This window comes from Cervus elaphus, chromosome 14 (genome assembly GCF_910594005.1).
Source record: "Cervus elaphus chromosome 14, mCerEla1.1, whole genome shotgun sequence".
NCBI lineage: Eukaryota > Metazoa > Chordata > Mammalia > Artiodactyla > Cervidae > Cervus > Cervus elaphus.
The window spans coordinates 76,926,436-76,946,609 of record NC_057828.1 but is presented as its reverse complement, the minus strand read 5'-3'; the positions used below and the strand labels follow the sequence as shown (position 1 = coordinate 76,946,609).

At 41.2% G+C, this 20,174-nt stretch overlaps 2 protein-coding genes and 1 long non-coding RNA gene across 5 annotated transcripts in view; 2 read left to right on the top strand and 1 right to left on the bottom strand.

Annotated features, from left to right (window-relative positions):
- Positions 1 to 7,650, top strand: part of ZBTB41 (zinc finger and BTB domain containing 41) — a 35,647-nt gene extending 27,997 nt beyond the window's left edge. For both annotated transcript variants that reach the window (XM_043923437.1, XM_043923438.1), the window contains exon 11: positions 1,431 to 7,650. In XM_043923437.1, coding sequence (XP_043779372.1) covers positions 1,431 to 2,086 — 656 coding nt within the window. In that variant the 3' untranslated portion in view covers positions 2,087 to 7,650. The remainder of the gene's footprint in view (positions 1 to 1,430) is intronic.
- A 451-nt stretch (positions 7,651 to 8,101) lies between these two features.
- LOC122707765 lies at positions 8,102 to 15,785 on the bottom strand. Its single transcript, XR_006344909.1, has 3 exons — positions 15,309 to 15,785; positions 13,517 to 13,640; positions 8,102 to 8,833 (listed from the first exon to the last, which is right to left on the bottom strand). It is a non-coding gene; the product is annotated as an uncharacterized LOC122707765 (long non-coding RNA).
- A 32-nt stretch (positions 15,786 to 15,817) lies between these two features.
- Positions 15,818 to 20,174, top strand: part of ASPM (assembly factor for spindle microtubules) — a 61,577-nt gene continuing 57,220 nt past the window's right edge. For both annotated transcript variants that reach the window (XM_043923603.1, XM_043923601.1), the window contains exon 1: positions 15,818 to 16,301. In XM_043923603.1, the coding sequence (XP_043779538.1) occupies positions 16,005 to 16,301 (297 nt within the window). In that variant the 5' untranslated portion in view covers positions 15,818 to 16,004. The remainder of the gene's footprint in view (positions 16,302 to 20,174) is intronic.

Below are 20,174 nucleotides of genomic sequence, written 5' to 3'. Positions count from 1 at the left end.
TCAGTTAAAAGGAATTTCTTTTTAATTGGCTGCTTAAGATTTTTCTTTTATTTATTTTTGATAGTTTTTCATAGTGTGCCCAGATGTGCTTTTTTTTCTCTTTTGTATTAGTATTTTTTGAGATGTGTAGAACTTACTGCATCTATGACTTTATGCCTTTCATTTAGTAAGATTGTCAGCCATTTTTTCTTTCAAATTCTGCTTCTGAAGTATACTCTGTTTTCTTTCTGGGGCTCTGGTTATATGTATATTAGACTGTTCACTTTGTCTTGTGTATCTCTCATGAAAGTGGCTTCCAGTACAAGCTTATGATGTTACAGCTCTATAAGGTGAGAAGAATGACCCAAGCTAAAATGTCGGTGTTAGTAGGGCTCCATTTCTTTCTGGAGTTGCTAGGGAAGAGCCTGTTCCCACTCGGTTGGATTATTTATTGACTTCCAGGAGTAGGACTGAGGTTCTAGTTTTGTAACTAGTCGTAAGTGGAGATCTTCCTGGCTTCCAGAGGCTGGCACATTTCCTGAGTCGTGGCCTCCTCTTCCTGTTTTCAGAACCAGCAGTGTGGGTTTGAGTCCTCTTGTCACAGCTGTCTGACCCCTTAATCTTCAGTTATCACCACTTTTAAAGATCTGTGTATTAGATTGGGCCTACCTGGTTAATCTCCCCACTTCAGGGTCTTTAAGCTTAATCATATCTTCAAAGTCCCTCTCTCCATGTAAGGTAACAAAATCATTCCTTTTGGGGATTAACCAACCACCCTTGGCTACTTTAGGAATTTATAATGGTAATAGGAAGGAATAGTAGGAAGTCTCCAACTACAGTGTGAGAATCTGACTCAGGGACAGTCGAATACTGGCTTCCCTATTCTAGATCCTGATCAACTCTCCTTATTTTAATCTCAGGCTATAGACACCAGTATTATGACTTCTTGTTCCAATCCAAAGACCCAGGTTAATCAGAGTTGCTGTTTTAGTTTTTATCCTTCTTGATAGGAAGGCATCAAATGCTCTAGTTTTACAACTTCTTTAGGGGCTATAGTGAGAGCAAGCCTTAGTACCAATAGCCTGAGTTTATCAGGTCCTCACCGTGAGCCAGTATAATGCTAAGCACTATTATGTACATTTCTCCTTCAGTCCTTTCACCAAGTCTGTGAGGCAGGTACTGTTAACAGGTGAGGAAATTGTGCTTGGAAGTTGGGGAGTTTGCTCCAGGTTTGCCTGGTAAGTGGTACTGCTGGAATTCAAACCCAGATCTTTCTGATGTTTGACTTCATTCTCTTTACCAGTTACTATACTGTCTCCACTTTGTGATAGCATGTATTAATTGCTTTTATTAAGTTCTTGTAAGTATTCACATGGAAAATTTACTGCTTAATTAATATTATTGTCTTAACTGAATGTATTTTACAGTTAATTTCATTTGTGTTCAAACAGGTGAAAAACCATACAAGTGTCAAATTTGCAATCAATCTTTTAGAATTAAGAAAACTTTAACAAAACACCTGGTCATTCATTCTGATGCCCGGCCTTTCAATTGTCAGCACTGTAATGCAACATTTAAACGGAAGGACAAGCTGAAATACCACATTGACCACGTTCACGGCATCAAGTCTCCCGATGATCCTCTCAGTGCTTCTGAGGAAAAACTTGTATCCTTGCCGGTAGAGTACTCATCCGATGATAAAATCTTTCAAACAGAAACAAAACAATACATGGACCAGCCCAAAGTCTACCAGTCGGAAGCCAAGACCATGCTACAGAACGTGCCTGCCGAGGTGTGTGTCCCCGTGACGCTGGTCCCGGTGCAGATGCCCGACACGCAGGGGGACCTGGTGCGCCACACCACCACCCTCCCGCCCCCCGCGCACGAGATCTTGTCACCACAGCCGCCGGCCGCCGATTACCCTCGAGCTGCCGACCTAGCTTTTCTGGAGAAATACACGCTTACTCCTCAGCCTGCAAATATAGTTCACCCAGTCCGACCCGAACAGATGCTGGATCCTAGAGAACAGTCTTACCTCGGAACGTTACTGGGCCTTGATAACTCCACTGCTGTCCAAAACATGTCTAATAGTGAGCACCATTCATGAGCAAATCCAAACATTCCACAGACTTCTTCAGTGGCTATGCACAATGGTGGCCTAGCGCTGACGGCTTTTAAATTAGTGGGGCTGCTATTTTTTCATTTTCTCTAGTTTCTCAAGTCCTCAGAAGCTTTTCCAATCAAGAAAAATATGTATCTCTGTTTACTGAACATATTTGAATATTTCAACCCATTTTGAGGTATATAATATTTGAAATGGACATTTTGTGATTTTTTTAAAAAAAATTATTTAGTGCTAATTTTTAACTTTTAACTCTTTAACTTTTCAAAACTATCAGCTGTTGACATTATGGGGGTATTTGTTTTTAAACATCAGTGGAAGTTTTTATTCTCCTTTAGTCTCATTCCTCTTTTCTCCTTTCCTCATCTTCCAAACAAGTGTTAAGGAACATGTAGCCTTTAAGAAAGAATGTAAGAGTGTACTGATAATTGCAACTGTTCCTTATCCTGACTTAAGTTTCATGATTATTTCTTCCAGATTTTTAAGAAATGAAATTAGGAATTTGAATTTATAAGAAAGTCTTGGAATAGATCTGTGTTGTTTTTTCATCTGGCCATAATTTCAGTTTATCACTATTCTTTAGTCTTTTGACAGACTCAAGACCAGAAAGCTTACTAATGTAGGATTAGCTTGTTAAATGTAGAACTGAAATAATTAATCCAAATGGTTGGTTTTTGCCTGTGCTTCAATTAGTATGAATAAGAAATGCAAATACAGATGTAGGCATTAAAATATACAAGTTGAAAATGTGTTAAAAGCAAAATATGGCAGTTTTAACTAGATATTTTTTAAAGTAAGTTCACCGTTTGTATTTTGCCATTTATTTCAAAAACATTAACAGTATATCAGCATATATCATCATCTAACTAATTAAAATTCAGTTAACAAGCCACTTTTGGTCTCATTTACCTTGACCAGCTGTAACTCTGGGAAATAGAATCTAGAGATTTTTGTTTAATGATTAGAGCTGGTGCCACACAAATTATAAAATTCTTGTCTAACTGAACTGAATGTTCATTTACTTTAATTAGAGGGAACCACTCCTTGTATACAAATATACATGTAACCTAGATCTTTATTTTTGCTTTACACATAACCCTAATGTCTGTGATTATCCTTAATTTTTATTTTTGTATGAGACAAAAGTTGAGGACTTGGTAAAAGGAAATAGCAGTTGGAGCAAAACCTCACTGATTAAAGTTAAATGAGGAAAAAGTCGGTCAAAATTGTGAAATACCTTAAAGATGTGCACTTTCCATACTCTGAAGTCAATTTAAACTTAAACTAGGATGTTTCCTAGTGGAGCTGCTTGAAGGATTAGAGACTAGGCAGGGTTGATTTATTATTAGCATGTCATTATGTAAACTACTGGAAAATAGCAATTTTAAGAGTTTTCTATTTCAGTTTTGTTTACACTCCTAATTGCTTTAAGCACTTTTTTTTGTGTAAACTGTAAAGTCTGGCCCAGCCCTTGTGAAAAAAAAAATCACAAATAAAATAATGAAGTTTAGTGAAAAATTTTAACCACTTAATAATGTGGAAACTTGCTTGCTGAAGCACTTAAGAAATAAAGGTACTTTGCAGGAATATTTACCAGACTAGAGGAAATTAAAAAAAAAAAAAAAAAGTTGAGAATTGGGGCAGTTAACCAAAGTAGCTCATATAACTAGTAAAGCCAACCTGAGTTTTGCCTCATTTGTTGAAGTTTGGTTATAATTCTCCTATAACTGATAGATACAAGCAATGTATCAATATTCTTTTAAAAGCATTCTTACTTTTGTGTGGAAATGTTGTGTCTAGGGTACTTAACATGATAGAACTTGACTATATGAGGTACTATTATTTTGTCTTTCAAACTGACTTTTAAAAACATATCTCTTTATGATTTTTATCATAAAGACTTACAAGAGTTTTAACTAAAAGACTTACTATGATGAAAAGAAATCATTTCTAAAAATGTACCCTGCCTTGAATATAAAACAATGTAGAAAAGTTTGGACTTACACAAAGGCAAATAGTATATATGTGTATGTGTGTGGTATTATTATATGTTCGGTAGCAGAAAAAGAGGGTGTTGCATTTTCACATTCAAAAGAATACTTTGCTTTTTGAAGGTATTGACTTTAGGGTTCTTTTAATAATAATCTCCTAATGCTTTAAATATATAATTTGATTGTAGGAATTGGTTTACAGTATAGAACTTTTCTTGAATACATCTCTTATATAAGGTGAAACATAATTATATTTACTTATTATTGTAGATAACTTAAACTTGAAAAGTAGTTTACTGTTTTATAAAATGCTTTCACAGTTATCTCATTTAAACCTCATAACCAGCTCTGAAGTAGAAAGGGCATGCTGTATTCCCATGTTAGAGATGAAGAATCTGAGGTTAAGCCTGCATCGTTAATAAGTGGCAGAGCTACTAACAGGCGAAGAAATAGAGCATTAATGAATGCTCTCCAGGTGCCAGGCACTGCATTTTCTCATGTAATCTTAAAAACAGTCTGGGAGGTAGGTGGTATGATTCTTATGAAGAAATAGTCTCAGCGGGCAAGCGAATCTGCTGCCTCTAATCTCCAAATCAGAATATAAGAAGTCTTACAGTTGTGAAAACCTCATGGATTTGGGCAAACTGAATGTATATATATAAGTTTTTGAAGTTGGCACAAAAAATATGAAATGAGGCCTGCTCTTTTCAGTTAACTGTTTGTCACATTTGATTTGGAGTATTTGGGACAAATGCTCCATTAACTCTAAAATCCATGAATTCTGTAACTATACTTAAAATTTTGAATCTTGCAACTAAGGTCAGCCTCATAAAGAATTTTTTATTTTATGAGCATAATTTATTGTTTTAAATTAATGTTGTAGCTGATAGCAGTTAGCACTTATGTAAATTGAATAATTTATCAAATGTAGAAATTTGTTAACCTAATCCATTTTTACTTAAATGCGCCAAAGATTTTTAGTAGGTTTTAAAATAGTTTAAAAGAATTTAAATTCTTTGTTGTTTGAATAAATATTTGTCCAAAGAAGCACAGTTGAAGTCCTAGGATTATGGATTTTCTAAAAAAAATCATTAGTTTGAATACTAAGTTTAAGTGTTTGTGTTTATATGTATTAGAAATAAGAACAGAAGAAAATACTCTGGGAATAGTCATACTGACAAACCAATTACAAGTAAGAATACTCTGTTTTCCTCAGTTTAATTAATTGAATGTTATCTTTTAAGTGGACACTATTAATTGCTAAATAATACTAAGCTTATTTTTTACACTACACTATTAAAATAATTTTGCCTTAGAATTTTTTTTAGGACAAACTGAAGATTTTTTTTGTAACAAACCCCACCTATTTTTTTGCAGCCTAAAATACCATTTAAGATTAGGGTTTATTCTTCATGCCAGCAAGATTTCACTAGCTATGAAGGCAGTGATCTTTGCATACTTTTAAGTAACTTAGTCATTTATTGAAGAAGAGTAGCAAAAATAGGGTTTTAAACTGGTGCTTTATTAAGTGACTTCCTTTAAAGTGATGGTACATCATGAAGTAGGTACACTAATAATTTTCTGTCAACCTTAAAATTGTTAAAACATCTTTGCAGAGTGAGTGACTATAAGCTATTAGTTAAGGGCTAGTAGGTATTTAAATATCATTCATTGCTTTCGCTCTGCAATTGACAAGCAAATTAAAGACACCATTAACTGGTGTGTGTCCGTGTAAGTTTGCATTCCCTTCTAGCAGATCATTCTGCTGTATCATTGGTGGAAAGTCAGATGTGGAGTGTCAGCTCTGTGACAGTGTCCTTTCGTCCACGCCCAGTCATCCCTGGATTGAATGCTTCGTGCCTTTTCAGTTCGAGGTAGCAATTTGTAGTAGCTTGGAGTTGACTCTGCTGGCTAGATTGTGCTGGTTAATAAACGATTGTGGTTGTTTTGTTATTGTTATGAGTCTTGTGTTTGTGTTGCCTGCTGGTCAGGCAACAGTATTTTTTTTTGGTTTTTTTTTTTTTAGATTGCTTTATAATTTTGTAGGGAAACTGGCATCAAGTACTAGTATGATTTTTTTTTTTTTAATCTTTACTATTGTGGCCTTTCTAGTTACTGCACAGCCACTCCTGGGCCTGTCTCTAGATGATCACTAGAGGAATCTGACAAGTAAAATGAGCAGTGTGTCTGCCTCTCCATCTCCTCCCATCTCCCACCTTTTCTTCTGAATAATCCATTACCAAACCACCCTGCTCTAAAAAGCAGCTTCTTTTCTCAGTTTGCCTAAAACTGAGCCAGAGGTGATGGTTTGAGATGAGTCTCTAAAAAGCAGCAACATCCCAGCCAACTGACAACTTGAGTTGATGAACTCAGGAAAAATTAGGACTTTTGAAGTCATACGTGGATCATTCTAAGATCAGTGCCAAATTTTAAATGACTCAAAATGTATTTTTTAATAAGGAGCAAGTCGCATTTCTAAAACCTGTAATAGTGTTAACGGTAAATGTCACTTACTATTAGGCTGAATAATGGATAATGTGAGAATAATTTTCTAGTAATTTCTAGGAACCACAGACAATTGTTTTTAGGTCCTCCCCTTTCTTTTGCACATTCCTCTCTGTAAAGTCTATAGTGGATTTTTGGGGAGGGGGGACCATTCCCTGTTTCCTCAAAAATTATTTCTACTTCAGGTACTTTTATTCTGGACTAGTAGCATGCTTTCTGTGCTTCCTCTTTGGCAGTGGCCTTAAGAAGGCAGAAGTAACAACAGTAGGTCACGTGGAGGATGAGGGGAAGGGCTGGTGGAAGGAGGATCTGCCCTGTATTTACTCTTCATCTTTCAACTTGCTGTGCATTGATCTTGAGTCTTTGACTGTTGAAAAATCCCCAAATAGTTTGAATTGAGCCTCTATAGCCATTCGTATAAAGAGAAAATAAGAATTATATTCAGAGAATAGAGGTTATACAAAATGGATATGTCTTTTTGTTCCGCTTTTTCCCCCCTAACTTCTTAGGTAAAGAAGTAATTTTGGTGCTCTTATAACTGCTAGAGATTCTAAAATATGTCTTGAATGAAGAATATGCACACTTATTGTTATCTCACCCTGCTTGGTATTCCTGCTTTATGATTACACAATTTTTATTCCTTGTAACAATCGGACTTTTCTTATCCCTGTGGATAAAACTGTATTACAGCTGATGAGTGAGGCTGCCAAAAATGAGCACAGAGGTGGGCACTTGGATTATGAGGTTTATGATGTACATTAAAGTGGAAATGCCTTTGAACCCTGTTTCCAGTCTCCAATCTTAAATTTTGTTTTTAATCATTAGAACTTTTAAAAGCAATTACAAAGAAAAATCTAAAATACCGAGATTCATTATTTTGTCAACTGTGTGTAAAGTATCTTGTGAGTTTTATAGATATTTTGACTGTCTTGTGTTTCCTGAATACCAATGTCTTTATAGAAAAATTCAGTTCTCTGTGAAGACTAGGAAGTGTGTTGTATGCTGAATTAGTTCTTTGTGTTGTTTTGATATTTAAATAAAGTTCTTTGGTCCTAATAAAGCATGTCTAGGTTTTATTGAACACATTTTCACAGCATGACAATGCAGAGTGCCTGGCCTGCCTCCTGAAAAAGTGAGTGAAAAGACAGCACATAGAAAACCAATCTCTTGGAGCACAGGTATTAAAATTTTATTCACTTTCATAAGCTAGATATAATTTCAAATATTTTATATGTTAAATGTATAAATCATTAATATTTAATGGTTTTTAATCCAACCAGTCCATCCTAAAGGAAATCAGTCCTGAATATTCATTGGAAGGACTGATGCTGAAGCTGAAACTCCCAATAGTTTGGCCACCTGATGCGAAGAATTGACTCATTTGAAAAGACCCTGATGCTGGAAAAGATTGAAGGCAGGAGGAGCAGGGGATGACAGAGGACAAGATGGTTGGATGGCATCACTGACTCAATGGACATGAGTTTGAGTAAACTCTGGGAGTTGGTGATGGACAAGGAGGCCTGGCATCCTGTAGCCCATGGGGTCGCAAAGAGTCGGACATGACTGAACTAAATTGAATTGGCTAATTAATATATATTCAAACATTAATAACATCTATTATGCTTGAAGCAGCCACCTGCTGTTTTTCCCCAAGGAGTCTTAAGTGCAGAAAACCTCATGGATGGGCTGTCCCCTGTGACAGTGAGGGCCATTCTCACCACTGCCCCTCACTCCCACAACTGTACACTCTGGTCACGGGAGGGGGCACTGCTGGTTTATAAAAGGCACAAGCTCTGTCACAGGACATGCCTGACCTTGCCAGCTGCTGTCTACATCTGACACCATAATTCAGCCTCCGCGGGCAGCTGGTAGCTCAGTGAATTCCACAGACAGGAGTTCATTTCTGCGAAGCATGTCTTCCCACTGGAGTCAGTGCTGTGTGAGACACCTAATTCTCTACTGCTGTGTAACGAATTAGACCAATTATAGCAGACAGTGTCTTAAAACAGCACGCGTTTATTGCCTGCCAGGTCCGGTGGGTCAGGAGTCTAGTGACTGAGCTGGTGGCTGTGGCTCAAGATCTCCCCTGGAGCTGAGGTCAAAGTTCATGGCAATGCAGTCTCTAGAGGCCATCCTGGAGCAGACTTCACCTCCGAACTCACATCTGGGCCAGAGTTCCTCCCCACAAGGTCTCTCTCCACAGGGCTGCATGGTGATAGGCAGCTGGCTACTCCCCCTGCAAAAAATACAAAGAGTGAGAACACAGGATTTAAGCTGCAGGCTTTTATAACGTAATCTAGGAAATAGTATCATCACTTCTGCCACTGTGAACTCCTCTTAAGTCCCCACCACTCAAGGGACACAAATTAAGCTTCCCCTCTTGAAAAGAGGAGTGGCTGAGAATTGAGACAAATTTTGAAAACCACCACAGATTCTTTGGTTCCAGAAGAAGAATTCTACAGGTCCATGGGGAGGTATAGCCCCCAGACTCAGCAAATGCATCTACGCCAGAGAAGACAATACCACCTCATCCATGACAGAAGGGGTTTAACGTAACCCACACACCACAGGCAGCTGGTTGGTACTGGGTAGGGGTGTTACATTGGGGGTTCTGCTTGGCCTTTGTTAGTAGAAAGGAGATCCTGACACCTGAGCATGACAGGTTGTCCTGTTTGCTTGAGTTGTGAACTCCTTCTTGGCCATGGATGCTCTCTGATGGGCATTTACTTGGGACAGAATTTTTTTAACTTCCTGTCCCTATATTGGGAGGCCCTTTAACATATCTCTCCTCCCCAGACCTACTCGTCACCAACTTTTCATTTTGCTTTTTCCAAACCTTTGACCAGCTGCCCAATCTGTTGGCTGCTGCCTTTGAGTCAGCAGAGAGCCGACTCACATCTTCTCCCTTTTGAAGTGGACCAGATGCATCAACGCAAATCCTGCTCTTGAGAGTGTTGTCATCTACTCCTGAGAGGAAGATGAAGTGTAGCTCTACTCACATCTGGCCTACCACCCACATCCATACATCAGTTCACCTGACTTCAGTCACTCAGTTGTGTCCAACTCTTTGCAATCCCATGGGCTGCAGCATGCCAGGCCTCCCTGTCCATCACCAACTCCCAGAGCTTGCTCAAACTCAAGTCCATCGAGTTGGTGATGCCATCCAACCATTTCATCCTCTGTCGTGCCTTTCTCCTTCCACCTTCAATCTTTCCCAGCATCAGGGTCTTTTCCAATTCATTGGATCTTCGCATCAGGTAGCCAAAGTATTGGAGCTTCAGCTTCAACATCAGTCCTTCCAATGAATATTCAGGACTGATTTCTTTTAGGATTGACTGGTTTAATCTCCTTGCAGTCCAAGGGACTCTCAAGAGTCTTCTCCAACACCACAGTTCAAAAGCATCAATTCTTCGGTGCTCAGCTTTCTTTATAGTCCAACTCTCACATCCATACATGACTACTGGAAAAACCATAGCTTTGACTAGATGGACCTTTGTCTGCAAAGTAATGTCTCTGCTTTTTAATATGCTGTCTAGGTTGGTCATAGTTTTTCTTCCAAGGAATAAGTGTCTTTTAATTTCATGGCTGCAGTCACCATCTGCATTAATTTTGGGGCCCCCCAAAATAAAGTCTCTCACTGATTCCATTGTTTCCCTATCTATTTGCCATGACGTGATGGGACCAGATGCCATGATCTTAGTTTTCTGAATGTTGAGCTTTAAGCCAACTTTTTCACTCTCCTCTTTCACTTTCATCAGGAGCCTCTTTAGTTCTTCTTTGCTTTCTGCCATAAGAGTGGTGTCATCTGTGTATCTTAGGTTATTGATATTTAACCCAGCAATCTTGATTCCAGTTTGTGCTTCATCCAGTCTGGCATTTTGCATGATGTACTCTGCATATAAGTTAAATAAGAAGGGTAACAATATATAGCCTTGACGTACTCCTTTCCTGACTTGGAACCAGTCCGTTGTTCCATGTATGGTTCTAACTGTTGCTTCTTGACCTGCATACAGGTTTCTCAGGGGCAGGTAAGCTGGTCTGGTATTCCCATCTCTTGAAGGATTTTCCACAGTGTGTTGTGATCCACACAGTCAAAGGCTTTGGCATAAGCAATAAAGCAGAAGTAGATGTTTTTCTGGAACTCTCTTGCTTTTTCGATGATTTGAATGAAATCAAATGTTGGAAATTTGATCTCTGGTTCCTCTGCCTTTTCTAAATCCAGCTTGAACATCTGGAAGTTCTTGGTTCATATACTGTTGAAGCCTAGCTTGGAGAATTTTGAGCATTACTTTGACAGCATGTGAGACGAGTGCAATTATGTGGTAGTGTGAACATTCTTTGGCATTGCCTTTCCTAGGGATTTGATTGAAAACTGACCTTTTCCAGTCCTGTGACTACTGCTGAGTTTTCCAAATTTGCTAGCATATTGAGTGCAGAACTTTCAGAGTATCACCTTTTAAGATTTGAAATAGCTCAACTGGAATTCCATCACCTCTGCTAGTTTGCTCGTAGTGATGCTTCCGAAGGCCCACTTGACTTCGCACTCCAGGATGTCTGACTCTAGGTTATCTGGGTCATTAAGATCTTTTTGTGTGTGTAGTTCTTCTGTGTATTCTTGCCACCTCTTCTTAATATCATCTGCTTCTGTTAGGTCAATACTGTTTCTGTCTTTTATTGTGCGCATCTTTGCATGAAATATTCCCTTGGTATCTCTAATTTTCTTGAAGAGAGCTCTAGTCTTTCCCATCCTATTGTTTTCCTCTATTTCTTTGCACTGATCACTGAGGAAGGCTTTCTTATCTCTCCTTGCTTGTCTTTGGAACTCCACATTCAGATGGGTATATCTTTCCTTTTCTCCTTTGCCTTTAGCTTCTCTTCTTTTCTCAGCTATTTGTAAGGCCTCCTCAGACAACCATTTTGCCTTTTTCCATTTCTTTTTCTTGGGGATGGCCTTGATCACTGCATCCTGTACAATGTCACAAACCTCTGTCCATAGTTCTTCAGGCACTCTATCAGATCTAATCCCTTCAATCTATTTCTCACTTCCACTGTATAATCGTAAGGGATTTGATTTAGGCTATACCTGGTCTAGTGGTTTTCCCTACTTTCTTCAATTTAAGTCTGAATTTTACAATAAGGAGTTCATAATCTGAGCTACAGTTAGCTCCTGATCTTGTTTTTGCTGAGTGTGTAGAGCTGCTCCATCTTTGGCTGCAAAGAATATAACCAATCTGATTTCGGTGTTAACCATCTTGTGCTGTTCATGTGTACAGTCGTCTCTTGTGTTGTTGGAAGATGGTGTTTGCTATGATCAGTGTGTTCTCTTGGCAAAAGTCTATTAGCCTGTGCCCTAATTCATTTTGTACTCCAAGGCCAAACTTGCCTGTTACTCCAGGTATCTCTTGACTTCCTACTTTTGCATTCTAGTCTCCTGTGATGAAAAGGACATCTTTTTTGGTGTTAGTTCTAGAAGGTCTTGTAGATCTTCATAGAAGGGTTCAACTCCAGCTTCTTTGGCGTTAGTGGTTGGGGCATAGATTTGGATTACTGTGATATTGAATGGTTTGCCTTGGAAATGAACAGAAATCATTATGTCATTCTTGAAACTGCACTCGAGTACTGCATTTCAAACTCTTTTGTTGACTATGAGGGTTTGGTTCTCCTTGGACGGCAAACATCCTTCCATTAACCATGCTTTTTATTCCTTTATGAAATATTCAATGAGGACCCCCACCTTCCCAAGGTACAGACTGAGGCAGCATGGGAGGAGGAGATATTACAGGACCAAAGTCATCTTTGCAGGTTGTGAACTCTGGGCCCACTCAGCTCCAAGCTGTTGGACACTGCTTTGATAACAGAAGTTTATTTGTCACAACCAGTGGTTTGGTTCTTTGGATTAGATCCCTGATGGCAAACTTCTTTGAAAAGGACCAGATACCAAATAGTTTAGACTTTGGAAGCCACACAATTTCTCCTGGAACTGTATTGTAAAAGCAGTCATAGATAATGTGTAAATGAATGGGCTCATTTACTGTGTTCCAATAAAACTTTAGTTGTATAAAATCTCAGACTCTCACAGTACCTGACAGCTATTTCTTGCTCATTAGATTTAATCAGCAAACGTCATCAATATAATGGACTGGCATAAGGGGCTGACTCTGTTGGTAAGGGAGGTTTGTGGAAAGAATTACAAGTTCTCAGCCTTTAAAATTTTACCCAAATAAGATACATTTTCACAGGGTTCCACTCTTTCCCCTCAGCTAAGAGGCTGGCAGGGCTGGGTATTTAATTAGTGCTGCCACATTTACCAGAAGATGTGGGCTTGGTCCTTGGCCATACATTCCCTGAGACCAAAGGACGTGAGGGGCTTCTTCAGAGCTCCTGTCCACACATTCTTGTTCTCAATATATGTTCTTGGTGGTACCTTCATTTTCTCTTTCCCTATGTATTCTCTCTAGGGTGTTAGGCAAAACCAGATGACACTAAGCTTGGACAGTGTCCAGTGGATAATTTGAGGACTCAGGATGATGCTATCCCACCCTTTGGATTGTCATGGTGTGTTTCTTGCTAGTAAGAGTTTATCCCTGTGCTCCTCAAATATGAACAACTCAATTCAGAATTCTACCTGAAGAGGCAATTTCCCAAGGCCACTGTTGTATCAGCCAAGGTCACTAAGGAAATAGTTGGCCGTCTCCAATTTACTGTAATTCAAGGAAGTTTAATAAAGGGACTATTCACAAAGATAGGTCTGGGTTGCAGAGAAACAAGCAATAGGGTCTTATCCTGGGCCTAGTGACACTGTGGTGTCCCCACACCCAGATCTCCAATAGATGAGGGCACTTCTCCAGCTACTTGTGACTTTAATGTGGAGATGGAGCCAGCTCAAGGTGGGTGGGGTAGGGGGAGTACCCTGGCTTACCTCTTTGAGTAAAACAGACGTCACAGAGTAAGAAACCGTGGAGGGCAAACAAAAAATATTCAGTATAGTTCATTTTGGGTTTTTAAAAACTGTGCATCAACAGCATTGCTTTGTGAAGAGAAACCTGTGAGGGGAGAACATATAGAAACAAAATGTGTTCCTATCATGTTAAAAAGAGTTGAGACAAATATTTCAGTGACTTAAGATTAAGAGGGCCTATATTTGCAATGTTAATTTGATGAATAACATTCACTGTACAAAATAATAAATATAAATTAAGTGTATTTAAAAGTTACTGTCATTCACTTAAACATTTTGCTAAAAATGTATGTAGTAGCATTCTCCTTGTGCATCAGTCCTGAAGGATTTTTAAGAAACCTACATAAACACGTTTGATTAAATATCGTTGAGGTAACAGGGCTACTTATTTAACTTATATGCAGAGTACATCATGAGAAACGCTGGGCTGGAGGAAGCACAAGCTGGAATCAAGATTGCCAGGATAAATATCAATAACCTCAGATATGCAGATGACACCACCCTTATGGCAGAAAGTGAAGAACTAAAGAGCCTCTTGATAAAAGTGAAAGAGGAGAGTGAAAAAGTTGGCTTAAAGCTCACCATTCAGAAAACTAAGATCATGGCATCTGGTCCCATCACTTCATGGCAAATAAATGGGGCAACAGTGGAAACAGTGGCTGACTTTATTTTTCTGGGCTCCAAAATCACTGCAGATGGTGAGTGCAGCCATGAAATTAAAAGACGCTCACTCCTTGGAAAGAAAGTTATGACTAACCTAGACAGCATATTAAAAAGCAGAGACAAAAAAAAAGCAGAAACATTACTTTGCCAACAAAGGTCCGTTTAGTCAAGGCTATGGTTTCTCCAGTGTTCATGTATGGATGTGAGAGTTGGAATATAAAGAAAGCTGAGCACCGAAGAACTGATGCTTTTGAACTGTGGTGTTGGAGAAGACTCTTGAGAGTCCCTTGGACTGCAAGGAGATCCAACCAGTCCATCCTAAAGGAGATCAGTCCTGGGTGTTCACTGGAAGGACTGATGTTGAAGCTGAAACTCCAATACTTTGGCCACCTGATGCGAAGAACTGACTCATTGGAAAAGACCCTGATGCTGGGAAAGACTGAAGGCAGGAGGAGAAGGGGACGCAGAGGATGAGATGGCTGGATGGCATCACCGACTCAATGGACATGGGTTTGGGTGGACTCCGGGAGTTGGTGATGGACAGGGAGGCCTGGCGTGCTGTGATTCATGGGGTCACAAAGAGTCGGGAATGACTGAGGGACTGAACTGAACTGAACAGGGTTCAACATCAGGTCAAATTGGGTGTCAGTGAATACAATTTCCTATCTCACTTTCCTCATTTTGATTTTCCATTCAGGGAGTTTTCATGTATTCTGTGTAGCTGTAGCACATCCACAGGTTATTTTTTAAGTCTCCTCCTGTCTTTAGAGGCAGCGCGGGGCAGCGGGGACAGCAAGAGGAGTCGAACCGCCAGTGCCCCTCCTGGCCTCGCCACTCCCAGCTGGCTGGACGCCCGGCCTCTCTCTTCTGTGAATCACGAATAACGGTCCCTTCCCCCAGGGTGGAAGGGAAGCTGGAGATAAATACGTGCAGGGCTTAACACAACCCCTGGCAGAGAGTAACATGTAAGCTACAATCATTATCAGATATCTACAATTAAACTGAAAACCGAGAAGTTATCTGTCGAGGGCCATGCCCGTCAAGACCACCACTTATGAATTACTGGGAATCTCAGTTTTTGTTTGTTTACCTGGTTTTGCTCCCAGAATCCCGAAGTAAGAACCAGCAGGTAAATTACTGAGCCGCTGAACCGACACCACGCACTGATATCAGCACGTTCACACTAACTGTACATTTAATTTCCATTTTCCTCATTTTCTCCCTTTTGGGCCCAGGCAGTGGCGGAGCGATCCCGGACGAGTATGTTGATCTCCCTCAAAGTACTGTGAGGGAATGACTGTGCCGGCAACCGCCAAGACAGCTGCATTTCCGGTGGAAGTGCTGTGACTCTCTTCGCTTCCACCAACCTGTTCACAAAACCGAAAGGCGAATTCTAAGCCTGAGCCCCAGCCTTCAGAGGCCGCCGAGACCCCGCTGCCATCGCAGCCTCCTCAGCGAGAGCGACCCGCCGCCGTCGCCGCCACGTTTAAATAAGGCGCCGTCTTCTCATTGGCTGGCACTGCTGCTCAGCGATTGGCCCCGCTCGAAGGTGGGCGGAACCGGGGAAGCCCATTGGTGGAGACGGGAATTTTAAACGAGGCAAAACCCTTTCTCGGTTCGCTTCTCTCTCCAGTTTGAGTTTGTGCGTCCGGACGCCTTTCTGGGTCCTGGCAACTGGACGAGAAAGGGGGCGAGTTCTCTCTCGATCCCCGCAGCTCCTCGAGGGGAGGCGGTGGGCGTTCTTGCGGAGGCCGCTCGGAGCAGCCGGGTGTACCCAGAGGCTTCGATGGCTACCTGGCAGCGGGGGCGCGGCTGCTGGGAGTGGAGCCCGCCGGAGCCGAGGCCGCGGGCGGGGCCGAGGGGTCCCCGCACCGAGGAGGAGGCGGCGTCCCCGGCCGTCCTGTCCCTCAGCCACTTCTGCAGGTCGCCCTTCCTCTGCTTCGGGGACGTGCGCCTGGGAGCCTCTCGGACGCTGCCCCTGACCCTGGACAACCCCAACGAGGAGGCGGCCGCCGTGCGGCTGTCCCGCGGCCCCGCCGCCGAACGCGGCTTCACGATCTGGCCGAGCGCCTTCGTGCTGCAGGTAGGAGAGGGGTGCGGCCTCCCCGCCACGCTCCGGGAGCCGGGCTCGGAAGGGGCAGGAGCGGACCTGAGTAAAAGCCGGGTGCTTCCCTGAGATGCTGGTGAGCCCCGGTCCCCGGGGCAAGAGGAGCCCGGGTGGGCGGGGACCCGGCGGTGACAGCGCGCGCGCCCGCGCCGGGCATCCTTCAGAGCCCTTACCTCCCTTCTGTGACAGAGAAGCGTTTCTCATTGACTTAGGGCCTCGAGAAGATTGGCAGTTCTAGAGGAGTGGATGGCACGTTTACAGTTAATATTCTTATCTCTCATCTATTCATCCATCTATCCATCTACCTGTCTGCATTTAAGATTGCCAGGAGTACTCTGTTTAGAGCAGGGTTTTTAAATTGCTTTCTGTCAGTCATCTTAATACGCGCTTTAGTTTCTGAAGGGAAACTGACTCCATGGAGTGTCAGAGTAACTACTCTGGTGAGCTTTGTTTTGGCCAAATAGCAACAAAACCAAAAACACTTTCTCAGGGTTGTTTTCAACAAGTATGCACACTTTATTATTTTAGTCTTTTTTTTTTCCTTTGCCGTAGTGTAGTTTTAATGGTGATTCAAATTTAATTTTGTGACTGCTGTTTCAAGGATTTCCAGGGTAACTTTTCTGCATTGCACTGGCCACAGTAAGGCTCCCATTCCTGTCATAAAAATCCAGAGTATTTACGTCCTTATTTGGCTGCAGTTAGATTGGTTAGAACCTCTGAAAGTGTGAGAAGAAAAAAAAAAATTAGCTGAGGGAGTCCCACTCCTTGTCTAAATAACCACTTCCTAAAGCAGTGATAGGGAGAAGGAAATGGCAACCCACTCCAGTGTTCTCGCCTGGAGAATCCCAGGGACGGCGGAGCCTGGGGGGCTGCCGTCTATGGGGTCGCACAGAGTCGGACACGACTGAAGCGACTTAGCAGCAGCAGAGCAGTGATACAGGGCTCTGAGCTGAGGCCCATTGACTGAAGCACTGGTTCAGCTACAGTTAAGAACCTGCCGTTCCCCTCTAGTTTATAAATGCTTGCTTTTCTTTTTGTGGGAAAACAAATACTTATTTTTTCTATCTACACTATACTTCTGCTTGTTCTTTTTTGTTTTATGGGACTAAAGTTTTTTAACTTTGTTTTTTAGAATTGTACTTTTATATTGTAAAAGTTAACTGTTCTTTTAAACTATATGTTTGTGGTGTTTTATGGTTTCTGCTTTAAAACAAAGCTTGTCTTTTATTAGCTTTTGATTTCCCTCAGCTTCAGGTTTGGATGTGTTGATTCCACTCAACCACTAAGAAAATACATACAAACGATAATGTTTACCTTTTACAGATTGTTCTCAACTCTGTTGCCTTATTTAATCCTTACAACAAACTCATAGGGTCATTATTGACATTAGAGGATAAGGTACCGCTGTCAAAGGGTTTGTGTGCAGTGGATCGGAGTTAGGCAGCTCGGTTCACTCTTCTGAGTCTCTATTTTCTCGTCTGTTAGTTGGAAGTAATGCCAGCTGAAGCTGTGCATGGTGCTCAAATGAGAGAAAGCTTCAAGCAAAGATCCTGACTGTGACCTGAATAAATGTTCCCTTCTTAATTTTTAACGAGGACATATGCTCAGAGGGTGAAAACATTTACACATATAGTTTTATTCTTGGCAATTGACACAGTTGGGATTCTCATCCAGGTCTTTAAATCTCGTGCACTTTTGCTTATATTGATTCAAAGACAGGAGGCATAGTTCCTTCCTAAAGACATATGTTAGGAGGATGAGGGGAAGTTCTAAGAACAAGGAGAAATTGCATCAGATAGGCACCAGGAAGGATGGGATGTTTTGAGGAGACTGGTGGTTCTAAATTTGAGGGCATCAGAATCACCTAAGCGCAAAATACTTTGGGGCCCCTCAGAGTCTGATTCCATAGGTGCAGAGGACAACTAGAATTTGCTTTTCTCAGAAGTTCCCAGGTGATGCCTCTGCTACTGGTCCAAGGACCACATTTTGAAAAGCACAATAGTAGAAAATACCTATGTGAACTTCCCTTATCTAAAACACACCCTTGGTGAATTAGCATGTCACCGTAGGCCTAAGCAGCATTTCTCTGAGATGCCTCAACCACTCACATCAGATTTGTCTGGATTGCTTGTAATATGGGAGATTTCTGCTCATCACTCCACACTTGCTAATGTGAATCTCTGGGGTTAAATACAGGAAACTGCATTTTAAACAAGATCTTTTTTATGCAGATGGCATCTCAAGAACCACTAGGTAAAGTGTTATACCTGCCAGAGAGTGACTTCACAGTTGGTATAAAAATAGGTCTACAATACAATGTATCTAGGCCTGAAAAGGAATGAAGGACCAGAGACTCATTCAGGATGTTTTTTGTGGAGCAAATTTATGGATGGCCCTTTTCAAGGAAAAAACTTTTTTTTTTTTTTTGCATCCTTCTTTGTATTCTTATCTATTTTTTTTCCATGATACATTAAAAACTGTATTTTTCACACACCTACTTTTTGCCAGGTACTGTGTGAGACATTCAGCTTATAAAATTGAGGACAAAGGAGAAAAAAAATTTAAATGATCTTTTGGGTTTCTCTTACTCTCCTAATCATGCTTTTTAAAACTGTGATAATACCGGTGTGCTAGAATCTGCCCATGACGGCTGTCATGTAGGGGTTGTGTCATTTGGGTCTGAGTCTTCATAATGACAGTCAGTTAAAATCACCACCCGCCACACTGACCGCTTCCCTTGTAGCTCAGTTGGTAAAGAATCTGCCTGCATTGCAGGAGATCCGGGTTCGATTCCTGGGTCCGAAAGATCCCCTGAAGAAGGAAATGGCAACCCACTCTAGTATTCTTGCCTGGAGAATCCCATGGACAGAGGAACCTAGCAGGCTACAGTCCATGGGGTCACAAGAGTCAGACACGGCTTAGCGACTAAAGCACATCACACTGAATGGAGTTAAGCTGTGTGTCCGTCCTGGCTGTGTGTCACCTCCTGGTGAGCTATGAACAACCACAGGTACCAGGGCCCCGCTTCAGCATCACTCCTGGGACGCCATGGGGAGGACCAGGGCATCTTTACTTTCCACAACCCCCTCAAAGTGATTCCTGTAGCCAGGTGTGCAAATAATTTAACTGGATGGTTTAACAGACTCATTGGTGCCAGTTATAGGAATATGAGTTTCTGCTACAGATGGGTAGAAACTAGCATGAGGCCACTTGCACTTCTTTAATAAAACAAGCCATCCTTCTTCTGTCTGCAGTGAGTGTGATGCTATTTTGATCTGACTGGAAGACTTGGATGAACTGGCTTAATAGCAGCCCCAAAACTGACTCTGCCCCTCCCTCTCTTTACCTCTGGGCTTCTGAGACTGCTCTGCCCATTGCACTTATGGCCACCAGGGGGCGAGCCAGATCCTGTTAATAACCACGCACCTTCCGTTGTCACTGACTACAATTGTCATTTTCTGATTTGTCACTAATAAGGGTGTAAACAAAAACTGCAGAATCTTAGGACTTGAGGGAAATGACAAAAGATTTTGTTCACTGATTCCCAGCTTTAAAAAATTTCCTCCCCAAGAAGAGATGCAGTACACATTTTAAATTGCTATCCTGACTTTATAATGTCTCTCTTAGAATCCAGATAAAATAGTACCACTCTTCTCTCAGACACTTGGCAATGCTTCTGTTCAAAAAAATGAACAGTGATGCATAGACTGACATTACTGAAGGTATTTGAAAGAAAATATATAACAGATCTGTTCCCTCATTTGTTTTGTTTGAGTTACTAAGAGGTTGAAAGCAAGGGGGAAATGGGTAGGGAATCCAAATGAAGACTTACCAAGGGGAAAAAGCAAA